The sequence below is a fragment of the Pan paniscus genome, chromosome 13 (assembly GCF_029289425.2).
Source record: "Pan paniscus chromosome 13, NHGRI_mPanPan1-v2.0_pri, whole genome shotgun sequence".
Classification (NCBI taxonomy): Eukaryota; Metazoa; Chordata; class Mammalia; order Primates; family Hominidae; genus Pan; species Pan paniscus.
Genome location: NC_073262.2, coordinates 67,551,233 through 67,577,993, shown reverse-complemented (window position 1 = coordinate 67,577,993; position 26,761 = coordinate 67,551,233). Strand labels below are relative to the sequence as shown.

Below are 26,761 nucleotides of genomic sequence, written 5' to 3'. Positions count from 1 at the left end.
GCCAGGTAGACCTATCACTGCCAATATCAAATATTTTAATTCCACTAGGATGTAGCCTGTTTCAAGCTGTTTAAAGTGCATATATTTCCAAAATTCCCTTGAGAAATACATCTACAGGTGGGAATTTGAGGCCACTGTCAGATGGTTCCGCCTGGAAAAAATATGGGAGTGAATAAACCGGGAAGATAAATCTCAACTTCTTCACTAATTATTTGTGGAAGCTTGGCAAGTTATATCACCATCCAGAGCTTGATTTTCTTCATGTGTTAAATGGTGATAATAATACTTAAGTGTTATTTTGAAAATTAAATGAGATAACACAGTAGAGTTTCTAGAAGATAGTACATCCTCAATTAGTATTAGTTCATGTTTACCTCTCTCAATAAATTTTAGTGCTGACTAAATTTTTCTTGGGTAGGTTAAGCCTGAAAAAAATAAGAGCGGAATGAACAGCAGTAACTGGGCATTGTTAATTTTTGTATCTCCCTCAAAAGGTAGCTGAACTGGTAGGTGCATAATCAATGCTGTCTGTTAAATTGATGAGCAAATAAACAAATTCACAAAATTACATAGTCTGGATATTTTACATATGTAAAAATAGAATTTGTCCAAGTATTTGACATACATTTTAGAGGACTGGGGTTAAGAGATAACACTCATGCTCCTGGGAAATTTATTCATGATTACACAAGATTAATGGGAGCCCCTTATTAATTTCTGGCTTAAAGACACTCAGTTTATATTTGTGATACCATTTCTTGTTATCTGTTATACTGATGCTTGTATTTATTTAACAATTTATCAAGTTAACTGATTTTTCTTCTAGACCAAAAACAGAAGACGCTTGGGTATTTGCAAAGCCCAATGCCATTCAAGCGGTCGGGGTTATGTCTTTTGGTGAGTATTTGGTTTCAAAGGCCCTTTCTCAATGTGGAGTTCTCTGTTCCATGAAAAAGTGCTGTGTTTCATATTTATGTCTGGATAGCAGATGTCCTAAGTTTTAGACTTCCTATTAGCAGCATATGATCTAGTTTGTGCCAATATAAAATTAGGCTCAAACTTTTCTCACTCATCACTAAAATTTGCTTCAATTTGGAGAAATCTATTTCTCATGCAGAAACTCATTACAGTCATCTTGTTTCTTAACTTGGAAGGCTAGCAAGTGTTATGGACTTCTTCAAACCCTTTATTATGTCCCAAATGGCAAAGGAAGCCACAGAATGAAAATGATGGGAAAAAGATTTCCTTCAGATGGGAAGGGTCATTAGGAAAAGGAAAATGAGAGAGAAGGTTGGACTGGCCTGGTTTATATCAAGAGTAACATGAAAAGACCATATAAGCCTGATGTGAATGAATGGTCTCATTTCTAGAACTATTAGAAAGATTATTTTCTGACATATTAATAAAGTTGTATGTTTAAACTTCAGTTCATTGGCATCTAAAGTAGTATATATCTCTGAATTTCAGAACTAAAAAAGAAAACCCTGGTGCTTGATTTAATAATGCTCTTTTTTTTGTATTGCAGCATTTATTTGCCACCATAACTCCTTCTTAGTTTACAGTTCTCTAGAAGAACCCACAGTAGCTAAGTGGTCCCGCCTTATCCATATGTCCATCGTGATTTCTGTATTTATCTGTATATTCTTTGCTACATGTGGATACTTGACATTTACTGGCTTCACCCAAGGTAAAATGAGAGATTCAGTTATAGTGTTCATGTGCATTGGTACAGGTATACCGAATGTTCTACTCATTATTGTTACAGGTATGCCCAGTGTTCTATTTCAAAGATTACTCTCTTCCACCCATTCTCTCTACCCTCCTGCCCCCCTGCTGTCTGTTTCCTAATTTTTACCTTTTTAAACTCCTCAATTTAGTTCTGTAGCCCATACTCTCTCCTTCCACACACTGTCACTTCCCAGCACATGATTTTTGGCTTTCCTCCACTGCAGCTTCATTTTCAAAGGTACCAGTGGCCTCCCAATCTTCAGAGCAAATAGCTTCGATTTGGATTCTCCTGAATCTCTCTGAATCACTTAACAATACTGAACTTCCTTTCTTTGCTCAAATTTTCCTCCCTTAGAGGAAAGAGTATTATTATATTATCATTGTTATTCTTTCTCTCTGTTAATTTGTTTTCTGTTTTCCTTTTCTTTACCCTCTCTAATCCCCCACTCCACTCCATCCCACACCACCCAGATAACGGGCTCAAGCATATTGTTTTCTCTTCTCTCAAAAAAATTTCCAGGTACTTTCATTGTTTTAATTCTAACCCAGACCTTTCTTTTTGTCTCCAACCTGCTGCCTGTAGGACGTTTCTACTCAGTTGTTCTATACTTGTCTTAATCACAAAACATCATGTTTCCCTTAAAACCAGACCTTTTCTTCCTCTCTCCAAAGATATTTCTCTCTTTTTTTGCATTCACCCAGGCCCAGCAACTGAGCAGTCCTCTCTTCTACTTCCCTTGACCCTTACATTCAATCATCAGTGTAGTGTAGTAGTCAGGGCAGTCCAGCAGTAGGCTGTGATTTACATATTTCACAGCTCTTGCAGGTCTATTATCTCACTGACCTTCAAACAACCCTTTGAAGGGAAGTGGAATAACTAGTTTTACCCCCTGATTAAAACACAAAGAGATGAAGTAACTTGCTCATGCTGGCTGATGACAAACCAGAAAACAAGTCTTCTGACTCTTAAGTTCAGTTTTCTTTCCATCCTCTTTCTGCCTGCCCTGTTTTAGTCAACCATGACCCTCTGAAAGTTGTCCCTTTGCCTCTAGCTCCCATTAGCTTAGTTTTCTGAAAACCTGGGTGCTCTTGGGAGGATGGCTGCCTTATTCTAAACAGAGGTTACAGATCACTATGACTTTAGGCAAATATTTCTCAAGAAATGAAGAAAGATGGCTTCAAAAAATAATGATTAACAAAATCCAAATGCAGTCAAAAATATAATACATGCCTGTGCCACTAGAGTGCAGTAACAAAGTGACCTTGAAACTTCTGATAAGAATTGTGTTCCAAAGCATTGCTATGTATCACTATTGCTACATAGTTTGCCAATGCAAATGGCCTATGGGCTCTGGTCTGTACAGGACCTTGGTTTTTAAATGCCTTTTCTGTAAGACATAAACCTTTTCTGTTAGTTACATCTTCCTGGAGTTTTTATCAGTGGTAATTGCTCAGATATAATTAAATCTTTATAAAACAAAGCTGACAGGTTTTTAATGCCGTTTTCTCCCTAGCTGTAATTCTTTAAAATACACTTAGATTCAGGCTGCAATAAGCCGACATTGTTTCTCCAGGCCACCTCTCCTTAGGTAAATCTAGTCTAATTTGTGCATACTGCATTCTTCTTTTCTAACCTCTTTCAGTAGATAAATTTCAGCTTGAGAGGCGGTGGGAAATCTAGATTCTCCTCGACATTTCTAGTGACTTTCGAAAAGACAATAGGGCTCATTTTTTTAGTGGAGGTTAGTGAACGGGGAACTTCAGTCCTTTTTTCTTAGAGTGCTGGAATCTTTTCAGTCAACCTTGAAGCAGGTTTCTGCCACCTTTACTTTGTGTTTTAATCCCCTCCTGCCCAAAAGGGATGTTCTAAAGTAATGTAGATTTGTTCTAGTTGATGGGGGGAGGGGTGAGAGCCACTTAAAGTAAATCTTGGGAAGAGGCAAATTATTTAGGATATTCAGCTTTGTAATGAAAAAAACAGTACAGAGGTATTGTAGCTTTTCTTGTTTTTAAATGGTGTAGTATTGAGTATTGATCTAATTTTCAATTAAGTTTAATTTTAAAAAGATAACCACAATTTTAACATTTAAGCATGTTATATTCAGAAAATAAGCAAGCCCAAGTACTCTGTTTCAGCATTAGTCATTGTTATATTTTTATTTTTATTTTTTTTAATTTCTTCCATGGACTACTGTACAGTTGTAGGTAATTGTTTTTTGATGACATGACATCTGTGCCCTAGTTAGATCCCTGTATTTCTTCATAGACAGTTGAGAAATATAGTCTCTAAATAAGAATTGTTTCAAGGTATATTTAGTCCATCATCTAGTCTGGAACTTATTAAATTTAATGTTCTTTCTGGGACATAGCCATATTTTCACAGTTTTGAATCACTGCATTTACACTTGGGCTCATGAGGTGCCATGAAAGGCAACATATGTTTGGAATTTCTCGCTGTGGCCCCAAGGTTGTGATGAAACCCTATAGTATGATACACAGGAAATTCAGCTCCCCAGATGTACTGGTCTACTCTTCCTTTCAGGATTGTTCTTGATCTAAGAATAGCATTTCAAAAGGAAATTTGTTTATTTTAACAGACATTTTTAAAAAATAATGAAGTCACTTACTCACCAGAAACAAAGACCAGAAACCAGTTTACAAAGCCAGTGCTGAAGAATTTAGGGAGTTGATTCTGATGTAAGAAGACAATGGATAAAGTATTTTTCAGAAGTCAGTACAAATTGGCAGCAAATCTACCAAAAACAAATAAGAGAAAAACTATCAGTGATGGATTTATCTTCACATGGAGCATGTACTGGTTTAAATCAGTGAATAACTACATAGTTATTGAACTCAAAAACTTTTATTTAGACCTGGTCATCTAATTAAATGAAATGAAGTTTATGGAGATTCACTTATAAGTCATGTGTTGCTTAATGACAGGGAAACATTCTGAGAAATGCATTGTTAGGTGATTTCCTCATTGTGCAAACATCATACAGTATACATACACAAATCTAGATGGTAGCACCTATTACACACCTAGGCTATATGCTATAGCTTATTGCTCCTAGGCTATAAACCTCTACAGCATGCTTCTGTACTGAATTCTGTGGGCAACTGTAACAGAATGGAAAGTATTTATGTATCTAAACATAGAAAAATGTATAGTAAAAATACAGCATTGTAATCATATATGTGGGCCATTAGGTGATGCATAACTGTAATATCTAATATTTAATTTATTAGATAGTTATCTCAAACATTTAGTATCTAGTAAATAAACTTATTTTATATTACTATCTAGGGGACTTATTTGAAAATTACTGCAGAAATGATGACCTGGTAACATTTGGAAGATTTTGTTATGGTGTCACTGTCATTTTGACCTACCCTATGGAATGCTTTGTGACAAGAGAGGTAAGCGCGGTTCCTTCCCAACGCTTTACCCAGGTGATCTCTCTGCCACATTTAATTTAGGAAGATTTATAAATAATACAGTTTGGCAAATTCCCAAGGGCATGACAAATGGTATAATTTGTAAAATTTTCTTTTTTGACTCTAAAATGTCAGAGTTTAAAGATGAATTTATATTCAGATGTTTACAAGACAATTTTTCAAAAGTTCGGTTTGAAAATTAGGTTTGGTGGATTTGGCTTATATTTCTGTGAGCACAAATATTTATACAACTGCATTCCAAAGTGACTGCCAGCCTTTAGCGACAGCCAAACTAAAGTTGTTGCTTTTAAGGCATTCTTACAAAGAAATTAAGTATCAAGGTTTAAAACATGTTTTACAAAACTGTCTTTTTGCTTAGATGTTTTATCAGTCAACGTGTATTAAAGGCACCGTAGAATCTACAGATTCTAACTGGTTTTGTTATTTTTTAAAAACTAAAATATCTTATATTCCATGGAAAACCAAAATTCAACTGAAACTTTTAGTTTTACAGATACATTTTATTTATGTATTTATACATGTAGATGTGTATATTTACAACTATACATAACATAAAATAATAATATAAATAATAACAAATATATAGGATATTATTTACATATAAATATATTGTATTGTCAAAGTCAGCTCTAAATTGGGTTATATATTCCACTTGGATTTGTAGAGAAATATTATCTGAAAGAGAATTCATTCTTTTGGTGTAAAATTGGATAACACGGCCTGTCAGGAATCCCTTATGCTGTCAGCTAAAAATCCACTGTACCAGTCAGCAGTAAAACATGATCTTGCTTCACAGTGGGTCTTTCAGGGACCACACTGAAAAGGGCTCAGTCATAGGATCTGTTCCTAGAGGCTGTTTATACAGTGCACCATGTGAAAGGGTCTAATGAGATAAGTGAATATCTACAGAGCTTTAAATACACTAAATAATCAGCAGGCTTCTTGAGGCAAGCCAGGGCTTACTTTAAGTCAGTCCCAGGGATAAGGAACTGACTGCATGGGGAAACAGAAGAGGGAAATGTTTAGCACTGTGTATGTCCTTTACAACTAGCACTTCTCTCCCTCACACATATATAACTCACAGGCCAGTTCTCTACCTTGACTATAAAGGAGAAATAGACTGAACTAATTTTTTTTTAATTTAAGAGCCTTTCGAAACTTTACTAGCTATTGTCAGATGCAGGACATGGTATTATTTTAGCTTCTGCTCAGTACGTAGGTTCAAATCTAATCTCTAGATCAGCAAGTAAGAACAGATGGTGCATTCTCACGTGGTTGCTAGTAAACTGCCTGCCTGAAGACGATCTGAGTCACTTCACCTGCACAACTTCTGTGTTTAGTACTTGAAACTTGAGTTTCCTTTCTAGCTGCTGTGGCAGGAAGACAGAACTGAGTCAAGATCTCTGCCACAATAGCAAATACTCAGCAGAAGAATGGTGTCTATAACTTTCCCTTCTCTTACTCTTCATTCTGCATGCACACACACGTACACACACAAATGTATGACTGACAAAAATATAATCAAACTGTTTCAATTCATAAAAGCACTAAAAAGGCTGTCTACCCTTAATAAATATCTCTTACTACCTGCCTCACTAAGTGATTTTTCACTCTCACAATTATATCATAGAGGCATCTGTAAGAATGGATCTTACATAAGATAATACTTGGAGAGACATTACAACTTATGTTATTAATATCACCATTAAATTATTAGCAAAGTCATGGCAGTATGTGACACATGGGAGATGTTGCATATCCAGGCAGCACAGCTTAGAGAGATGGCTTCTTTATGATACCTCAATATCTGACCTTCTGTTATTTCCAACTCTTTGTCTCACTGTTCTTTTGCACAGGGTCACTACTTATTCAGACTATCTTCTCTTTATCCTCCATAGGTATTGTTCCTGTTATTACCTCTTTGCTCTTTTTCACACTCTTGTCTCAGCCTATAATTCTGCTCCAAATCCTGTGCATGTTTCAAGCCCTACCTCAAACCAAGGTAGGTCAAGCATATTTCAGGGATGCTGTAAAGGAGATTACTGTAAGGAGAGAGCTCTAGATACCTAAAGCTCCTTCTAGTCCTAAATTCTCTTTGATCTTTTTTGTCCTGTTATAAATTGATCTCTACTTGCTTTTTTAAGTTTCGTTGTATGCCTCCAAAAATTAATTCCTGAGAATAGGAATCATTTCCCTGACATTTTATCTTTGCAAACCATATCATAATATGGGACACATTAAGTCAGTAATTTTTTATTGCTTTCCTGATCTGAGTAGTCACGAAAAATGGTGATGAACTCTTGCCCATTTTTGCTGAGGAAAGGCAAGATAAAATAGACTTAAATTATAACAAATAGGAATTAGTTTATGCAGAATTAATTTCCTGTTAGTAAAGGATATTACACATCCAGTATTAATAAGGGAAACGTGACAGCTACTTCTTAGAGGCCATGCAAATAATCTAAATAGCATGTTTAGTTTGTTTTAGTAGTAACCTATTGGACTCAAGAAAGAAGGATAAGATAACTTTCCAAAGTCTCTCCTATACTTGAAAGATACATATATTGAAACATCGGTATGCCACACTATAGGTCTGTAATATAATCCACTGACTAATAGTTCAACAAGGAATACTTGTTATTGATATGTGTGTCTGTATGTAAGTAATTTGGAAAATATAGAACATTCCTAGTGACTTAAGATTTGATTAATAGCCTTGTTGGTAGTATTTTATATATTCCTAAATACTATTGTAAAATAATCCCTCAATAAATCCTGCATGCCTTTAAAAGTCCCTCTCAAAATAATCTGTTTTTTCGGCAGGTAATTGCCAATGTGTTTTTTGGTGGGAATCTTTCATTGGTTTTCCACATTGTTATAACAGTGATGGTCATCACTGTAGCCACGCTTGTGTCATTGCTGATTGATTGCCTCGGGATAGTTCTAGAACTCAATGTGAGTACATGCAAAGATTTACCCCTTCACTCTAAAGTTCTCTTTAAAAGATAATGATTACATTTAACATAAGATGTATTTTCCTTAACAAAAGTGTCACGTTTGAAGTGGAATCAAAATATGTTTGTAATAGTAAATATTTTCAATGACGATTCTGTGCACTTTGTGGGACTATATAGTTTTAAAGTAGTGGTTGTTTAGAGACATATGGGGTCGTCACAACATATGGGGTAGGCAGTGCTGTTGGCCTCTAGTGGGTAGAGGCCAGGGATATACATCCCACAATGTGCAGGCCTCTCACAGCAAAGAATTATCTGATCCAAAATGTCAATAGTGCTGAGGTTGAGAAACCCTGGTTTAGGGTACTTTTGCATATCTCATTTACTATATAACACATAAATGTTACTAAAAATAGCTATAAATTAAGTGGATTTGAACTTTGCTGAATAATAATATATCTAGTGAAATTTATGAAAAATATGAAAGGATTCAAGTTATATCCATTCACTTGCTATGACACAATTTCTTTTTCTTTAAATATTTTTCTCTCTCCAGATCTTTCTTTTATAGTCTGCACTGCCATCAACCAAATAGAAGTCCTCATAATATCACAGTTGAATTAATCCCAGCTCTGTTTCAACTATCATGTATTTAAGTTCTGCTTTCAGTTTATCGGCATTTTCCTACCAGAGCAAGTATAAATTCCGTTGCTTCTACCATCTTGTCTTCTGTGTAAAACTATTTCCCATTTACTTCCCAAAATCTATGTTCAGCTCTAGTCAATCTTATTTTTTGGCCTGTGAATAAGCCATATCAAGTCTTTCCATTATTCTTTGTCCTATCTGCTTTTTATTTCCCATAATGATTATTTTTCTTTCATTTCTGTCCAAATTTTACAAAAACTTTAAGATCCAGTGCAACTTCTAATTCCTTTATTCACATTCACTGATTATATATTTATTGAGTAATTACTATGTGCCACACAATAGAATATAAGGATGAATGCAATAAGAAAGGATCTGTGCATTCTCACAAATAAACATAAAAGTTCAACTGCAATATAGGTGATGAAGACAGAGGAGGCCGGGAACGGTGGCTCACACTGTAATCTCAGCATTTTTGGAGGCCAAAGTGGATGGATTGCTTGAGCCCAGGAGTTGGAGACCAGCCTAGGCAACACAGTGAAACCCCGTCTCTACAAAAAATTAGCCGGGTTTGGTGGCATGCGCCTGTAGTCCCAGCTACTTGAGAGGCTGAGGTGAGAGGATTACTTGAGCCCAGGAGGTAGAGGTTTCAGTGAGCTGAGATGGCACCACTGCACTCCAGCCTGGGCAACAGAGTGAGACCCTGTCTCAAAAAAAAAAAAAAAAAAAAAAAAAAGAGAAAAGGAGACAGAGGGAAATGGATGGATTCCCAAAACACATTTTTCAGAAAAGATTGGCATAATTTGGTGACACAGATTCCATTGGGAAGACAGGGGGCAGAATGACTTCTTGGTTTTATTTTGTGGAAATAGAATAATGATGTCATTTGCTAAGACAGGAATGGAAGTTGTTCTACCACTACAAAGTGGCTAATCTTCTACAATCCTTACAGAATTTCTCATGAGAATCACCCACCAGTTAGCATTTATTGGTCATGCACCACAGGGAGGGCAAACCCGTACAGATGGGATCCCAAGTCATCATTTACTCGTTTTATTGAGAATTGAGGCATAGGTGAAGGTATTATTGTCAGTGCCCAAGTTACTATGTCATCCAGATGCCATTTTGATTTGTAATTCCATACAAAGGCAGGAGGGAATTCAGTCAGGGACCCTACTGGGGACTTTCTTGTAAATGGAAAGTGGGGAGTAAGCAGTTTCCAAAACCTCAGGAGACTGGTAATTGTCTATTCTACCAACAGTGGAAGGAAAGCTCATAGGAAAGTAAGCAAGTGTCAAAGGTAACTTTTACCTTCTTCCCAGTTTTGCATAGGCCAAACATTAGTAGGGCCACTAAAAAACATTTCGCATACCAATCTTGATTTGTGTAGACGGATCACTACTACATTAATGCGCTGACTTAATTTATGTATTATCTCGTGTCATGTATTGTTGAAGCTGTCCATAAGCTTGCCTTACCTAACAATTGGTAAGCTCTTTGAAGACAAAAATACTTAACCACCTCCTCCCTCCTCCATAGTGTTTGGCACAGGGCTAAGGACACAGTGCTGAAATTATTGCATGGGTGATTGCACCTTGGGACTACAGTTCGGGATCTATTTCTATAAATATTCTTAGACACAAGATGCTTTCTTTAATGTAGTACCAGGAAATGAAGTGTTATAAAAAATGGTTGCTGTTGACAGTAGTAGTAATCTTTCACCTATGCTGTGGAGATAATCAACATAATGATTTCCAAGCCCTGTTTTTTCCTGTTTTATGAAATATCTTGTTTGAGTCCACAAATTTGTTTGTTGATATTTTAGGATTTTGTTGTAAGACAAAATATATTTATTATCTGCCTGAACATTCACTACATAGTGATAGCCTAACAAATTTTTTTTTTGTTTTCAAGTTAATCAAGTGCACACATATTGCTCATTTTTCAGGAATGAGTTTTTTTTGTAAATCTAGCCATTACTTTCTGTAAAGTTAATTGCTAATCTCCATGGCATTTGCACAACAAAATTGTAGGCATATAATCATATTAAATATTCTCTATTATACTTATATTGAAAACTGTTTTGGTTAATATAGAATTCTGGTATTAAAGAATAATCATAGAAGAATACATTGTGAATATCTATTTTAAAGTCAAGATGTGAGCTGGCCCTGGAGGACTATTTGTAAAATTTAAAATATGATTCAAGATCTTTAGATTTTTTTAAAACCTGATTATATAGACATACATTAAAAATTAGAGTGCCAAATTGTCTGTTATGACCTAATAGCCCAAGACAATTACACTAGTTTTAAAGCACTTTGTAAGAATTAATAAAATCTAGGATCTCCATTCTCAGACCACCTGAGAATAAGTGTTTTTCACATCAGTACGTCTTTTGGTGTGCGTAAGAACGTATTCAAATCTTTACTCAACTCCTTTTTGTGTGGACACTTACCACATCTAATAGAGCCAAATCAAGCATCATGTCTGTTAGTAACTAATACACGCTGGATCATGCAACACTTTGGAAGTAACTTAAAGCATGCTGTGTTCCACTTCATAATAATAATGTGGGCAGGGCACAGTGGCTCATGCCTGTAATCCCAGCACTTTGAGAAGCCAAAGCAGGCGGATCACCTGAGGTCAGGAGTTCAAGACCTGCCTGGCCAACATGGTGAAATCCTGTCTCTACTAAAAAATACTAAAAAAAAGAGAAAATATTAGCTGGGTGTGGTGACACACGCCTGTAGTCCCAACCACTTGGGAGGCTGAGACAGGAGAATTGCTTGAACCCAGGAGGCGGAGGTTGCAGTGAGCCAAGATTGCACCAGTGCACTCTAGCCTGGGTGACAAAGCAAGACTCCATCTCAAAAAATAAAAAAAAAGAATAATAATAATAATAATGTGAGCTACCATGTATTGAGTACTTACTCTGTACCAGGTGCTTTGCAGTATCATCTCATTTTATCTATATTAAATTGACAGATGAAGAAACTGAGGCACTGCATGATTAAATAGTCTGAGGTCATACTAGTTACAAGTAAAAAAATACAGATTTGAACACAGGCATTTGGACCCTAAAGCTCACATTTTAAATCATTACACTACTCTGAGATTTCCTAAGCATAAGATTTTAAATTATGTAAAATAATTATGCTCATTTCTCTATCCACTTTCTTAGGTTACAAAATCTATGCATTGAGTTTATCTGTAAGAAAGGTTAAGAGTAATCTATGATACATATGGGTAGACTTTAATAATGGGTTAAAACATACCAGGAGATGAAATAAAATGGAACTGAAAAGTTTTTGTCTTAATAATTTTTAGTTAACAACTTTCATCTTAGTAATTGTAGTACTTTAGAAATGTAGTTAATAGCTTTTATCTTAGATAACAATTTTAGTACTTTAGGAATTCTTTTTTATTTTAGCTTCTGAATAAGTAGAATAATGAGCTTCACAGATGAGATGAATCAGATCATGCAAGGTTAGGGAAATGCTACTATTTAGTATCACCAAATAATATAGAATAAAATGAATTGAGGTAATATTAGTTATTGAATTAAAAAATAGAACCTTGCTTTCCTTTTTTTTTCTTGTTTTCATGTCAGTACACAACAATGAAATATTTTTCCAAAGCAAACACACACTAAGTTTTAAAGGTTTCATTTTAGAAGCAAATCAAATAAATACAAGCACTATTCTTGGTAACAAGAATCCAGCATCTTAGCACTAATGTTGCTATTGGAGAAAAGAGGCATCTGCAGTAATTGGGCCCTATGGGTTTCTACTCGCAGCAGTACAAAGAGAGAAAATGAAGCAGCTGGTGCCTGTGCCAGCATAACCAGCTCAGCAAGCATTGTGTGTGGTTTACAGTGGAAGGAAGAAAGCAAGCCAAATGCCAGCAAGAGCCCAGATAAAGAAATACAGTCTTTGGGGTGAGCAAGCCATAATCCCAGTTGCCAAAGACTTCCTGAGCAAGAGAGAGTTTCTTTTTGAAGTATTGGAGTGAATTTCATGAGTTTAGATTAATTACAAAGTAGAAATTTAAAAGATGTATAAGCATTATTTTATTTAGTTTCCAGCTTCCTTGCATCATTTGAGAAATTTCTATTCAGGTAGGAAAATTCAGGCACTTTTTCAATCTGTACTGGCAATAAAAATGTTCAATAGCTTCTGTCCTTTCTCTCCAGCAGACTGCAAAATACTCTGACATCCACAGTGTTATTATCAATTAATAAGAACTGTCCCGTCTTTATAACTTAGACTATATTTTGTTGTCTTTTTAATAAGCAGTTATGATTTTACGTCCTGTCAAGCAATTTCAAAAATTATTCCAAAGCCAGTGGTGTATCCTTAAGCAAGTCCACATTAAATAGATCAAATCAGCTCGACTAATTCATAGGGAATAGATCAGATGCAACCACACTATTATTTTACTGATGATCTTGACTTCTAGCAACAACCTTTAGTAAGACTGAGCTTTTAAATATCAAGAAAGTAGCTGGTATCTAAACAAGATACTCAACTGGAATCCTTCCAGTAGAAATATGAGCTATATAGTCTTTCCTCTAATTGCTACTTTCTCAACACTTAAGAATTATAACATAAATAGAACACCCATTGCTTTGCACTGCCCAGCAAGTTAAGTTTGGAAGAGTACCAAAAGGCTGACTGATGACAGCTTCTTAGCAGAAGCTGGGGGCAGTTTTCATCCTGATAGTACTTCCACAATCTGCAGTTCCAGATGAATTAGCCACATGTTTGTGACTACAAAGAGGAGACTACAACACACACAGACACATACACAGACACACACACACACACACATTTGTATTTGAATTACTGTTTGTTGTTTTCACAAATTGTTATTTTAAAGAAATCAGAGGCTAATACTTTTTGTTATAAATACAGACCAATTGTTAACAGTATCTTCCATAACTTAAAAAGCACTGTTAATTCCAAATATTATGATAGAATCTATGGAATCCATAATATATTTCATTCTAGTCATATGACAACTAATCTTTTATTTTTTGTGTACCTTTGTAGATATTAATTTGTATTCAGGTGCTATGAATGGCAAAAGTATATTTTCCATATATTCTAAATTAGAACATGATTTTGGTATTTTTTAGTATTTTCTCATTCTTATGTTTCTTATTTTGGAAATATTTTCCATGCAGTGTGGTCCCTACTATTCTTTCTCTGGACGCTTTTGTTTTTGTAAAAATTCAAAAAGTTACATAATTGGGATCATAGTCATAATATTTCTGGTATGGAGAGATTGCTTTGTATAAAACACACAGTAATTTTATTAACTGGTGTGAGAATATAGTTATTTTAAAGCTATTTTAAAGGTACAATTTATAATTTTACATCATCCAACTTCGAGTTTATTTTGCTGTTATTTTCCCAGGAGAAAATTTACCAAAATAATGTGTCAAAAAGCTTTTAAACCATAGGTGATAGTTGCATAGGATTTCATTATACTATTCTTTCTACTTTTGTGTACGCTTGCAAATTAACTTTTAAATTTAGAAAAACATAGTTTATGAAAAGCTTGCATTTAGTTGTAAAGTAATATAACATTTGTTACTGATTTTATATATTAAAAACTTACATTTTATTATTTCAGAGAACAACATTTGTGAAATGTCATAATAAGAGAATGAAAACTAAAACCACATGAACAGCTGGGTGCAGTGGCTCACACCTGTAATCTCAGCACTTTGGGAGGCTAAGGCGAGAGGATCACTTGAGCTCAGGAGTTCGAGACCAGCTGGGGCAACATAGTGATCCCTCGTCTCTGCAAAAAATTAGCCAGACATGGTAGCATGTGCCTGTAGTCTCAACAACTCAGGATGCTGAGGTGGGAGGATCACTTGAGCTTGGGAGGTCAAAGCTGAACTGTGATTATGCTAGTGCACTCTAGCCTAGGAAACAGAGTGAGACCCTGTCTCCAAAAAAAAAAAAAAGAGAGAGAGAAAACAAAAAACACATGATTATCTCAACTGATGCAGAAAAAGAATTTGACAAAGTTTAGCATCATTTCTTGATAGAAACTCTTTTAACAGTTTAGAGAGAGAAAAGTCCTCAACATAATAAAGGCTATTTATGAAAAACCTACAGCTAACATCACAATTAATAGGGAACAACTGAAGGCTTTTCTCCTAAGATCCAATAAAAGGTAAGGATACCCACTCTCACCACTTCTCTTCAACATAGTACTGGAAGTACTAGCAAGAGCAATCAGACAACAAAAAGAAATAAAAGGCATCCAAATTGGAAAAGAAGAAGTAAAGTTATTTCTATTTGCTGATGACATGATTCTATATGTGGAAAACCCCAAAGCTTCCAAAAATAGTGTTAGAACTAATAAATTAATTCAGTAAAGTTGCAGGATATAAAACCAACATACAAAAATCAGTAGCATTTTTATACACAAATAATAACCTAGCTGAAAAAGAAATCAAGAAAACAATGTCATTTATGATAGCATCAAAAAATACTCTGGAATAAATTTAACCAAAGAGGTGAAAAATTTGTATACTGAAAACTATAAAATCTTGCTGAAGGAAATTGAAAAAGACACAAATAAATGGAACATATAAATAAATGGAAAGATATCCTGTGGATGGAATTAATATTGTTAAAATGGCCATACTACCCAAAGCAATATACAAATTCAACATAATTCCTATCAAAATTCTAACGGCATTCTTCACAGAAATAGAAAAAACAATCAGTATTGAAAAGAAAAATAAAGTTGAAGGCATCACACTTTCTGATTTCAAATGATATTACAAAGCTGCAGTAATCAAAACGGTATGATACTGGCATAAAAACACAAATACAGACCGATGGAACATAAAAGAGAGCCAAGAAATAAATCCAAACATATAGGGTCAACTAATTTTCTACAAGAGCACCAAGAGGACACAATGGGGAAAGGATAGTCTTCAATAATGATGCTGGGAAAAATGGATTCTCAAATGCAAAAGAGTGAAATTGGACCCTGATCTTACACCATACACAAAAATCAATTCCAAATGGATAAGATACCTAAATGTAAGGCCCGAAACTGTAAAATTCCTAGAAGAGAACATAGAATAAAAGCTCCTTGACATTAGCCTTGGAAATGATTTTTTTGAATATCACACTAAAAGCTCAGACTATAAAACTAAAAATAAATAAATAGGACTACATCAAACTAAAAGGCCTCTGCAGTGGGGAGGGGGTGCAGGGCGGGAAGAAAAGACAACATACAGATTGGGAAAAAATATTTGCAAACCATCTAACTGATAAAGGGTCACTACAAAAAGTTTACAAATAATTCTAATAACTCAATAGCAGAAAAATGATTAACTTGATTAAAAAATGGACAAAGGACCTTAGCAGATATTTCTCCAAAGAAGACATGAAAATGGCCAACAGGTATACGAAAAAGTGCTCAACATCATTAATCATCAGGAAAATGCAAATTAAAACCACTAGGCGATATCACTTCATACCCTTTAGGATGGCTATGATCAAAAAGACCAGAAATAACAAATGTTGACAGAAGTGTGGAGAAAAGGGAACCCTAGTACATTGCTGGTGGGAATGTACATTGGAATAGTCAATATGGGAAACAGAATGGAGGTTCCTAAAGAAATTAAAAATAGAACCATCATATGACCCAGGAATCTCTATTCTGGGTATATACTCAAAAAAGATGAAATCACCACCTCATAAAGATATCTGCACTCCCATGTTCATTGAAGCATTATTCACAATAGTGAAGAGATGGAAACAACCTCAGTGTTCATTGATGTATGAATGGATACAGAGAATGTCATATAGATCTGTCTGTAACATGGAATATTATTCAGCCTTGAAAAAGGAGATCCTGCCATTAGCCACAACATGGATAGACCTGAAGAACATTAAGTGAAATAAGCCAGACACATAAAGCAAAATATTACATGATCTCTCTTATATATGGAATATTTTTTTTAAATGCCTAATATATAGAGTTAGAGATAAGAGAATAAAACTGTGATTACCAGGGGCAAGAAACAAAGGGAGGAAATGTAGAGAGGTAGGTCAAAGAATTCAAAGTAGCAGATATGTAGGATGAACAAGTCTACAGATTTAATGTACAATATGAGGGCTGTAATTTATAAATTGTATTATATTTGGGACTTTTGTTAAATAAGTAGATATTAGTTGCTCTCATCACCAAAGAAGTAATTATGTGAGATGAATAGATATGTTAGTTCAATACAATAACCATTTTACTATCTGTATGTATTCTATGACATCAGGTTATAAACCTCAAATATACACAATAAAATTTATTTTTTAAAAACGTATGTTTTATGGTTTAAGAGAATATTTGTCATAAAATTTTAATGTATGTTACATTGTTAAATATACTATAATTAAAATCTAACATAATTAGAAAAACATATTACCTAAAATGCATTAAATGTTAACATTTATATTATTTGCTAAGTTTCTATTGCGAATTAGTCCTATTCAAGGGGAAAGTCTCTTCCTTTGACATCAATAGCTGTTGGTATTTTTATAATAGACAATTCTACCACCATTATTTTAAATCTGACATTCCTCCTTAGGTTGGGTTTATTCCTAGCTAATGTGGGGAAGGGTGAATGAGTAATAGTCATTTAGCTCTGCTGTCAACTTTCTCAGTAATTAATGTGCTTAGTTTTATTTGAAAGAGGATTTAGAAATGCTATTTCATGTTAACTGCCTTAGGGTTATAGTTTTTCTTTCTCACACAGATAGGCACATCTTCCATACAAGCTCAGGTGAAGAAGAAAGACATTGTGGCCCCCATACAATTTCCCAAAATTTCCCTCTTATACACAAATGACAAATAGACCATTCATGTTTGAAGGGCATAGTGGATACACAATAGTTTTAGTGAAGAATATAAGGAAATATGATGAACTGAAAATACAGGAAATTTCAAGAGTGCCAGAAGTCAGTCCTATTATCTGCTTTATTTTCTATATTATTTTGTGATAATATTTTCTTAAGTCTGAAAAGCTGTTATACTATTTCATTATTTTCATTTGTAAATATGCCAGTGGAAAAGGTAACGCCTATTTCTAAGTCTTTCTTAGAACTATTTTTCCTCCCTTTGTTTGATTCAACTGAACCTATCACATGTTTAACATGTGCATGAAAAACACATTTTGTAAATGCTTTTAAAAGCTGTCCGAAGAATGTTTCCATCTAGTGACATTATCTTGTTTCTTGTTTTCAACATGCAGGGTGTGCTCTGTGCAACTCCCCTCATTTTTATCATTCCATCAGCCTGTTATCTCAAACTGTCTGAAGAACCAAGGACACACTCCGATAAGATTATGTCTTGTGTCATGCTTCCCATTGGTGCTGTGGTGATGGTTTTTGGATTCGTCATGGCTATTACAAATCCTCAAGACTGCACCCATGGGCAGGAAATGTTCTACTGCTTTCCTGACAATTTCTCTCTCACAAATACCTCAGAGTCTCATGTTCAGCAGACAACACAACTTTCTACTTTAAATATTAGTATCTTTCAATGAGTTGACTGCTTTAAAAATATGTATGTTTTCATAGACTTTAAAACACACAACATTTACAGTTGCTTTAGTCTGTATTTATGTTATATAAAATTATTATTTTGGCTTTTATCAAGACTTGGCTTTTATGAGTAGTGCAATATAAAAGATAAAGAAAAATTGAATGTATTTCACCTTTAACTGGAACAAAATAAGTGTTTTGTTCTAATGACTGCACTACACTAATGCTAATTGAAGAAGGGAGAGTTAAGCCTTTAGCATTTTCTGCCATCCCCCTTTTATTTAATATGCAAACCAGTATATTGTGCTCCAAAATAAGTAGGTGATTGTGGGTTGGAATTTTGTGTAGATGTCTTTTGGTGGGGGGGTGTGGGGGGTGGGCATTTTCTTTGTCCTTAAAAGTCTGTGGAACTGAAGAGAAGGGAAACCCAAAACGATTGAAAAGAAGATATATCCCAAGAACAAAGAGGAGCTCTCCGTTATAATTTCAGCAGCATCCTTTGTTTAAAGGGAAATGGATCCCTGGAGAAATGAGCAAAGACCTCTCCATGTGAGGAAGCCTGAATCATAGACTGGCTGTGAGGAGCAAGGTGTGTAAAGAATCAAAATCACCTCCCATCTTCTGATGCTGTGGGAATACAATGGTAGCGCCATTCTAAAACAGAAAAACAAACAAACAAACAAAAAAACAAAAACAAAAAACAGTTGTTCTGTGGCAAGAACCTAAGAGATTGGTGATATGGACCTGTTGAATTTTTAGTGCTGTCAGGAATGTACAACTGGAAGCTGAACTTTGAAACTAGAAACGTGTAAGAAGAATCAGGGCTACAGAAGAAGCTTTCTCAGTCCACTGGGGGTTCCTCAGAGAGATTTCTGGGAGCTCTTGTTGACTGGGTCTTTGGGAGCAGATAGTGAGATGGAGTTTATCATAACTAATGGGAGAGAGGGGAAAGCAGGATTGCTAGGGAGAGGTAGAACTGCAGTGCAGGCTGACCTCAGCCAAATCCACAGGGAAGCTGGTGCGTACATGACCCATCAGAGTTGTCCCTGTTCAAGGGTAATAGCCCAGTTTTGATACTGCTGCCTCCATCAGTCATTTAATGTGAGCATCTGGAGAAGGATGAGTTCTTGGGCTAGGCAGCTCTTTGCAGCAGAGCAAACCCTAAAGGAACTGAGAGCTGGAGGTGGTCTACTGATAGCTTTGTCACCACATGCATCCTTACAGGGGTATCTGGGAGACACAGCTGTGCCCACCACAGATGCCCTCAGTTTACTGAGGATTTTTAAATGATTTTTTAATGAGGACTTTGTGTCTTTGTATGTATGACAATCTTTAAAAAGTAACATGAAAATCTGGGGCCATCTGGATGGCTTCCTTATATCAAGTATCACCTAAGATTTTCATGTCATTTGTATTCCAATCAGGTTGTCCATCTGTGGCACTATATTAATTGTTGCCAAATAACGAGAAACTATCACAAGCAGAGTTAATACATATATGATGAGTTTGTACAAATCAAATGCAAAAAAAAATCCTACAGGAAGTGTATAAAGGGTAGGTTCACAGTAGTTTGAATAAAGTGGCAAGAGCTGAGTCACTGTGTGACTCATAGTGAGAAAGGCCTATTGAACATAAAGGAAGATGCATTTTAGCAGGTAGAACCATGCTCAGGGTTTTAGTGGTGATTTGTTTTTTCAATAAAATATTATCCTTACCACTAAATTAATTTAAATCCTGTTGGGTAACTTTTCTGTATTTAACTTATAAATTTGTTTTTTTATAGTTAAAGGTCATAGGCTAAGCAGTTTGTGCCTGTTTTTAGATTGGTACATGTTTAGGTAAAATATAATAAAAATGCTTTCATTCCATGTAAGAAATGAGGAAATGTAAGAAATTTTTGCCACAGTCTGTCATTACATTGCTCAAGACTGAGAAACACTGACCTACATAATTATTAAATAAAGTCATGAGGGATGAGATCTCTAAGCATGTACAAAGAAAAGTATGTCAAGGATAACATAATTTAGCACGTAACCATCTCTTATCTTGTACTTTGGTGTTGCTTCATACTCTTCAAGTAGATGAAAGCTCCTGGTAGGAACTGAGCGCAGCATTAGTGCCTAATAAACATGTATTGGTTTATTTATTTTTAATCAGCTGTAGAACAAGACTGCTTATGACCCAGTTATTAGCTGCATGGATTACCGACATCTTTGAAATTATAATTTAATAAATCTTAGGAACTCACATTTATTTTGCAAGAATACTTGTATGCTTATTTTGCCACCATGCATAACTGCAAGAACCCCACCCCTCAATCTATTTTCTGCCTCAGTTCAATAAGAGATTCCCCTGAAAATCTTTCCATCCCTGCCACTTGTTGCCCCTAACAAAGCAACTTGAAGGTTTTAAACCAGTTTTTGAAGCTGTCAATACACTTAAATGTATAAAGCACTTCTTAACTTTAAAAAGGTGGTGGTAGGCAAGAATCACATCTTTACACACAAATGAGAACATCTAGCAATACACTTCCTTTAAGGATATAAGTTGGATAGCATCTGTGTAATTTAGAAATTGAGTCATTGTTCACTTATTATAGAATCTTTATTATCAACACTAACTTGAACCATCTTCAAACATCAGAATGGGTAAACTGTCTATGACCATACCATCCTGAACGCACCAGATCTCATCTGATCTTGGAAGCTAAGTATGGTCTGGCCTTGTTAGTACTTGGATGGGAGAAGAAGTAAACTGCCTTGCCTGGACTATTTCCAATGATGCCAAACAATAATTGTTGCCCCTTGTCTTTCTTAAAAGGAGACTGCATCCATTTAACCAAACTAAGAAATTTTCGATTAGTCCTCTGCTGAAGTCATACTATACACATCTACTTAATTAAAGATACATTTATTGAAGAGAACAGGTCTCCTCCTGGTTTATCTGCTATAGCCTTGCTTAGGAAAGGAATAATAGTCTGTCTTTTAATTAGGTGTGGCTATTGATTGGAGCAAATGTTGTCAGGTGGTCCAAGAGTGGCCCAAGCATGAATCAATGAGTGACCATGAGGTCACCCATCAGTGAGGGTACCCATGAATGCTTTACTAACTGTGGCAAGGATAATAATTTGCTACCTCAATAGAATAAGCGCTTTTAAGAATGTATGCTTATTCTAAAAAATGTGTAAAGAATTTGCCAAGATAGCAGAGCAAATATGTAGAGTGGACCAGAGATGCTGTGACCTAGAGAACACATAGACCAGGAGAGAAAGAAAAGAGCCCAGTCTTTGTCTAGAGTAGTGGCTTTCAAACTTGGACATGTGTCAGAATCACCTGGAGGCCTTGCTGAAACACAGATTGCTGGGCTTCACCCCCACAGTTTCTGATTCAGTACTTGGAGTGGGGCCTCAGAATTTCTATTTCTGAAAAGTTCCCAGGTGATGCTGCTGCTGCTGCTGGTTCAGGGACCACGTTTGAAAAAGGTTGGAAGTTGGACATAAGAAACTGCCAGATGGAGCCATCTGTTTAGAGGCTGGGACACAATACAAGCAAGATGTGGGAATACCATGCTAGATCTCAGGGAAGAAAATGAGGCTGGAGATGTAGGAGGGAGAGCAATCGGTACATATTAAATGTGTTATCCTTTGCCTCTTTGAAAAATCATCTAGAGACACAGTGAGAAGAGGAGAAACCACGACAATAATATTAGTGAAGAGCAATGACAAAGGACACGGGAGGAGAATTAACAAGGGAGAAAATAGAGATTACAACCCCATATCAACACAGTTATGCTGGTTAAGCTGCAGGCCTGGTTCTGAGCCTGCCAGCACTCAGGGAAGGTTACCTGAGTTTCATGGCTGCCATTGTGAGAATGAAGAAAATATATCAGTTTCTCAAAAGAACACCAAGTTTTCCAAGGACTAAACTCTCAGCAGAATGGCTTACTTGGAAAATTACAGGGAACATGAGTAAAACTGGGTTATGAATGATAATGTCATTCAGATAAAGAATTTACATGGTTGTCTTTTGTAAGACACTTTTTCATTCCATTAATGTTTGCTCATTGATAATAAAGATTATCAATACATTTAGCTTTGGCATTTTTATGATAGTATTCATGTATAGTAATATGTAAATGCTCCATTAAAACAAAAACAAACAAAAAACCGGATTTATTCTGTTCTTCATTTCTAACTCTCATTTGATTCTGGTCCTTACCAAATGATATGATTTGGCTGTGTCCCCATTCAAATCTCATCTTGAACTATAGCTTCCATAATTGCCATGTGTTGTGGGAGGGACCCAGTGGGAGATAATTGAATCACGGGGGTGGTTCCCCCATACTGTTCTCTTGGTAGTGAATAAGACTCACAAGATCTGATGGTTTTATAAGGGGTTTCTGCTTTCACTTGGCTCTCATTCTTCTCTCATCTGCCACCATGTAAGACATGCCTTTCGCCTTCTGCCATGATTGTGAGGCCTCCCCAGCCACATAGAACCATAACGTGAGTCCATTAAACCTCTTTTTCTTTATAAATTCAACAGCATGACAATAGACTAATACGCTAACTCACACACTAACTAATGTGATGGCTGCTTACCTGAGCATACTGCCTTCAGACTCTTCCTGCCAAGATAATTCATGCATCACTTCAAGAATCTTCTTATTAAACAAATGCTTTGATAACTAATGCTTTCTGACCACTTGCTTGCTCAAAAGCTTTCCATGAAACTCTTGTGCTTGTAGAATGATGTACTCACTCTGCAGCCTCTACTCAAAGCTTTCCTCATATGTCCTCAACATGCTATTTTGGCCTTATCACTCATGACTGCAGAAGGAACCATTTATTCTAACATAATTAAAACATTTCTTTACCCTAAAAATGCTCTGTACATCTTTAACTTTTACCCCTGAATTCTTACCATTCTTTCATCTGAAATGTCCAATAACCCCATCAAAATTCTATCAATACTCCTGTCTTCCTCATGTGCCATTCCTGACAATTCTAACTGCAAGTTAGTTCTTCCTCCTCTGGAATTCTTGTAATAATGTTATACGAAGGAACCTTGTCTGGCCAACCAGTCTAAAAATTCCTTGAGAACAAAGAGTGTGTCTTAAAGCCTCTTTTTATTCTTCATAGCCATAGCGTGGCACCTTGGAATGTAGTAAATGTAGTAAACACTTAAGTATTTGATGTGAGATTTATGATATAAAAGAGAAGATGGTTAGTTGCACCTCTAGCCATACAAATTATTTTATTGGATATTTTCAGCTATAATGATTGTCATTCAGTAAAGTAGCAATTTAATGTGACGTTGTCATTCATCCAACAAGCTGGCTTAGATAATTAAATTCAGTTATTTGTTTTTCTTTACTATGCATAGACCCTTCAGAGAAGTTACTTGAAATATTCTTAAAACCACTCAAGTACACACCAGTCTGCACATATTTTTTTCACTTTTCCGTCGCTAAACATGTACTTGTATTTTTCTTATATGTAAGCTCCTTGACACCTGAGACAATGTCATAGTTTTATTTTTTGCTAGTGTATGCTCATATATCTTACTCATGTAAGATGCTTGATAAACATTTAATGACTTGAATTTATCTAATTTATATGTATTTAATCCCTTTTAATTTATACCCTAGCAGGAAAACCCATATTAACCCCCTTCATTTAATATTATTTCAAAAGAAACAAACAGTCAAAACTTTAAACCAAAATGCATTTATTCTTTAGGTACAATCATCACCTTGCTTAACTTCAGCAGACAGCTCAGTAATTTGATATAGCGCTGAGAAGAAGAGGCAGTTTAGGAACAATTTAAGAAAAACACCTCAAGCTATATCTCAGCTTGCAGTTTAAATTTTCAAAGACTTTGGAAACATATTTCCAAGGAACAGTGACAGCGATATATTTGTCATTTTTTAGATTTTGTTTTGCCAAAGGATAGCAAGGCCAGTCCAGAAAAAGGAATTAGGTTCAGGCTTCTTACAGTCAAGTCCCATCACATAACAACATTGTTCTTTAAATCTTTAGGTGCTGGAAGATAAAACAATAAAGTATCTTCTAAGAAAAAGTAAAAATTATTTTATTTCAGGAAGGCAGTCTTTGAGTGATTCATGACTTTTCTAACAAAATTTAGCCTTCTTGTAAAGTCTTAAGAATTTTCTAAGCTACAGTTTTCAACTACTGTGTCCCTGTGTGAAAGATGTAGAGTGGAAATTGAGTAATATGACCTTGGGTTTTACGTGCTCTATGTCTCAAAGGATTTCAAAATAAATTTAGATTTTTTTTAAGCTATAAGAATAGACAAGGGAAAGGAAATAAGCTTAAACATTTAGAAAAACAGGGCTTAGAAAATCCTAGGGCTTTGTAGGGGCTACTCAATTGTACAAACATAGTGGGAGATGCTCCATATTCTAGAAGACAGCCTGACCTTTTGAAGTAGACATTTCTTAAAAGAAAATAAGCAATTAAAAAAAAATGTTAGCTTCAGGTGGAAAGTTTCCTAGGAACAAGCAATTTTATATGTGAAATCTAAATGTCAGCTGTGGACATGCCCGTTCCACAATTCAAAGCCTACTCCATAGTTCCTGCAAATTCTGCTGGCTCTCTTTCTCATATGTCCCTATGCTGCCATAAACCATTGTTCCTTTGTTCCGTATCTATAAAGCTCCATAATATTTTAGATGCAAAACATAATCCTTTCATCGTTTCCATAAAAATCCACTGACATCATGCAGTGTGTAAAAGTTTTGATATTGTTGTTGCATCTCTTGGAGATTTAGAATGGTTGCAAGGAAGGGTCACATCCCAGAGGAAGGCCTTCCACCAGTTCTCAGACTTCCCTGTCTGAGCTCCTCCTCTCCTCCTCTCATTTTTCATCTCCTTTTCCGAATTAACAAGGAGTATTTCCCTCTAACTTCCTCAGGGAGGTCCCAGCACCTCCAGACTTCTAGGAGACCCACTATACTCCCTCAAAAAACAAATAAACAAACAAACAAAAACCTTTACCCCACACCTTATCATTGTTTTAATCCCAACACAAATGCTAATCGCTTTCTAAAAAAAAATCCACGGCTGGGCAAGTTGGCTCACGCCTGTAATCCCAACACTTTGGGAGGCCGAGGCAGGCGGATCACCTGAGGTCAGGAGTTTCAGACGAGCCTGGTCAACATCGTGAAACCTCATCTCTACTAAAAATACAAAAATTAGCCAGGCGTGGTGGTGGGCGCCTATAATCCCAGGTACTCAGGAGGCTGAGGCAGGAGAATCCCTTGAACCCGGGAGGTGGAGGTTTTGGTGAGCTGAGATTGTGCCACTGCACTCCAGCCTGGGCAACAGAGTGAGACTTCATCTCAAAAAATAATAATAATAATAATCACATGGAAGCTATCAATACAAATATGTTTTCCATTCCCTTACACGTATGTACTCTGTCATTTATATTCTGAATTACGTTTCTGGTCACTTTGTTCTCCATGAAAAGAGAAGCCCAGAAAACTTCTGCCTTGCATAAAACTAAAACTTGGGTTAATGGCTTTAAATAGAACCCGTCCCATCCAGATGGGTAACAGGGTTGACAAGCTCCCACTGTGGTTTCCTGACGCAGTAAAGCCACATGGCTTAAAGCTGTGCTCCCACAGATCTATTGAGCTTATCTTTAGCCAGTGTTATTTTTCACCCCAACACTCTACTGTTCTCCAAACAACAGCTGTGTGTCTGCCTACTTCGTTTGCCCTCTGGATAAATCTAGCCTTTTAGAATTAGATTAGAGCAGGCCCAGCTGTAGTGGGTGGATAATCATCTGCTTTATGAGTGAGGGGAATTTGAAAAGCCTACTTGTTTTCTCAAATATCATCTATGGAATGACACTATGGTGTCTGACACATTGTTGATGGCTTTTTAGTATTTAAAGTAGGGATATACATTAACACTAGAGCATAATTAGAGGATCTAGATGAAGAATTAGAAAGTGTAATTCTACGAGAATGAGAATGCTGCCCTCCCAACTTCTCTCTACTTTCCTAAATTCCAGTAGAGTGTAAGATTCTGCCCAAATACCTCCTACTCTAAGAGGTTTCCCCAGCCTTCACCAGGAGACAATAACTTTTCTTCCTCTGTAACCTGTGAGTATATGCCTTAATAGAAGGAGTCAGTCATTATAAATAAGAACTTTCTAACAATTAGAGCTGACCAGTGTTGGCACAAACTACCCTGGGTCTTAATGAACCCTCTGTTCCTGGAACAAATTAAACAAAGGTTTGACAAACAATTGCCCACAATGTGCTGGATAAGAACTGAACTTGATGATTTTTAAGTTCTCCTCTCATGCTGAGTTTCTAGGTACTGCCTTATATTTTCTGTTAAAATAAAATACAGCTGTTATGGAA

General features: G+C 35.8%; 1 protein-coding gene and 1 long non-coding RNA gene across 7 annotated transcripts in view; one reads left to right on the top strand and one right to left on the bottom strand.

Moving 5' to 3' along the window:
• The window catches only part of SLC38A11 (solute carrier family 38 member 11), a 61,449-nt gene extending 38,916 nt beyond the window's left edge, over positions 1-22,533 (top strand). For 3 of the 5 annotated variants that reach the window (XM_063595423.1, XM_024927873.4, XM_008974403.7), the window contains 5 exons: positions 827-897; positions 1,526-1,687; positions 5,036-5,148; positions 8,011-8,142; positions 18,073-22,533. In XM_063595423.1, the coding sequence (XP_063451493.1) occupies positions 827-897; positions 1,526-1,687; positions 5,036-5,148; positions 8,011-8,142; positions 18,073-18,366 (772 nt within the window). In that variant the 3' untranslated portion in view covers positions 18,367-22,533. Of the gene's footprint in view, positions 1-826; positions 898-1,525; positions 1,766-5,035; positions 5,149-8,010; positions 8,143-18,072 lie in introns of all 5 variants that reach the window. The other 2 variants (XM_063595422.1, XM_063595421.1) reach the window with 1 other exon arrangement.
• The window catches only part of LOC106634502 (uncharacterized), a 131,127-nt gene that overhangs the window by 46,403 nt on the left and 57,963 nt on the right, over positions 1-26,761 (bottom strand). The window contains exon 3 of one of the 2 annotated variants that reach the window (XR_010109469.1): positions 4,360-4,481. This is a non-coding gene — a long non-coding RNA (uncharacterized LOC106634502). Of the gene's footprint in view, positions 1-4,359; positions 5,090-26,761 lie in introns of those variants that run through there. The other variant, XR_008624526.2, reaches the window with a different exon arrangement.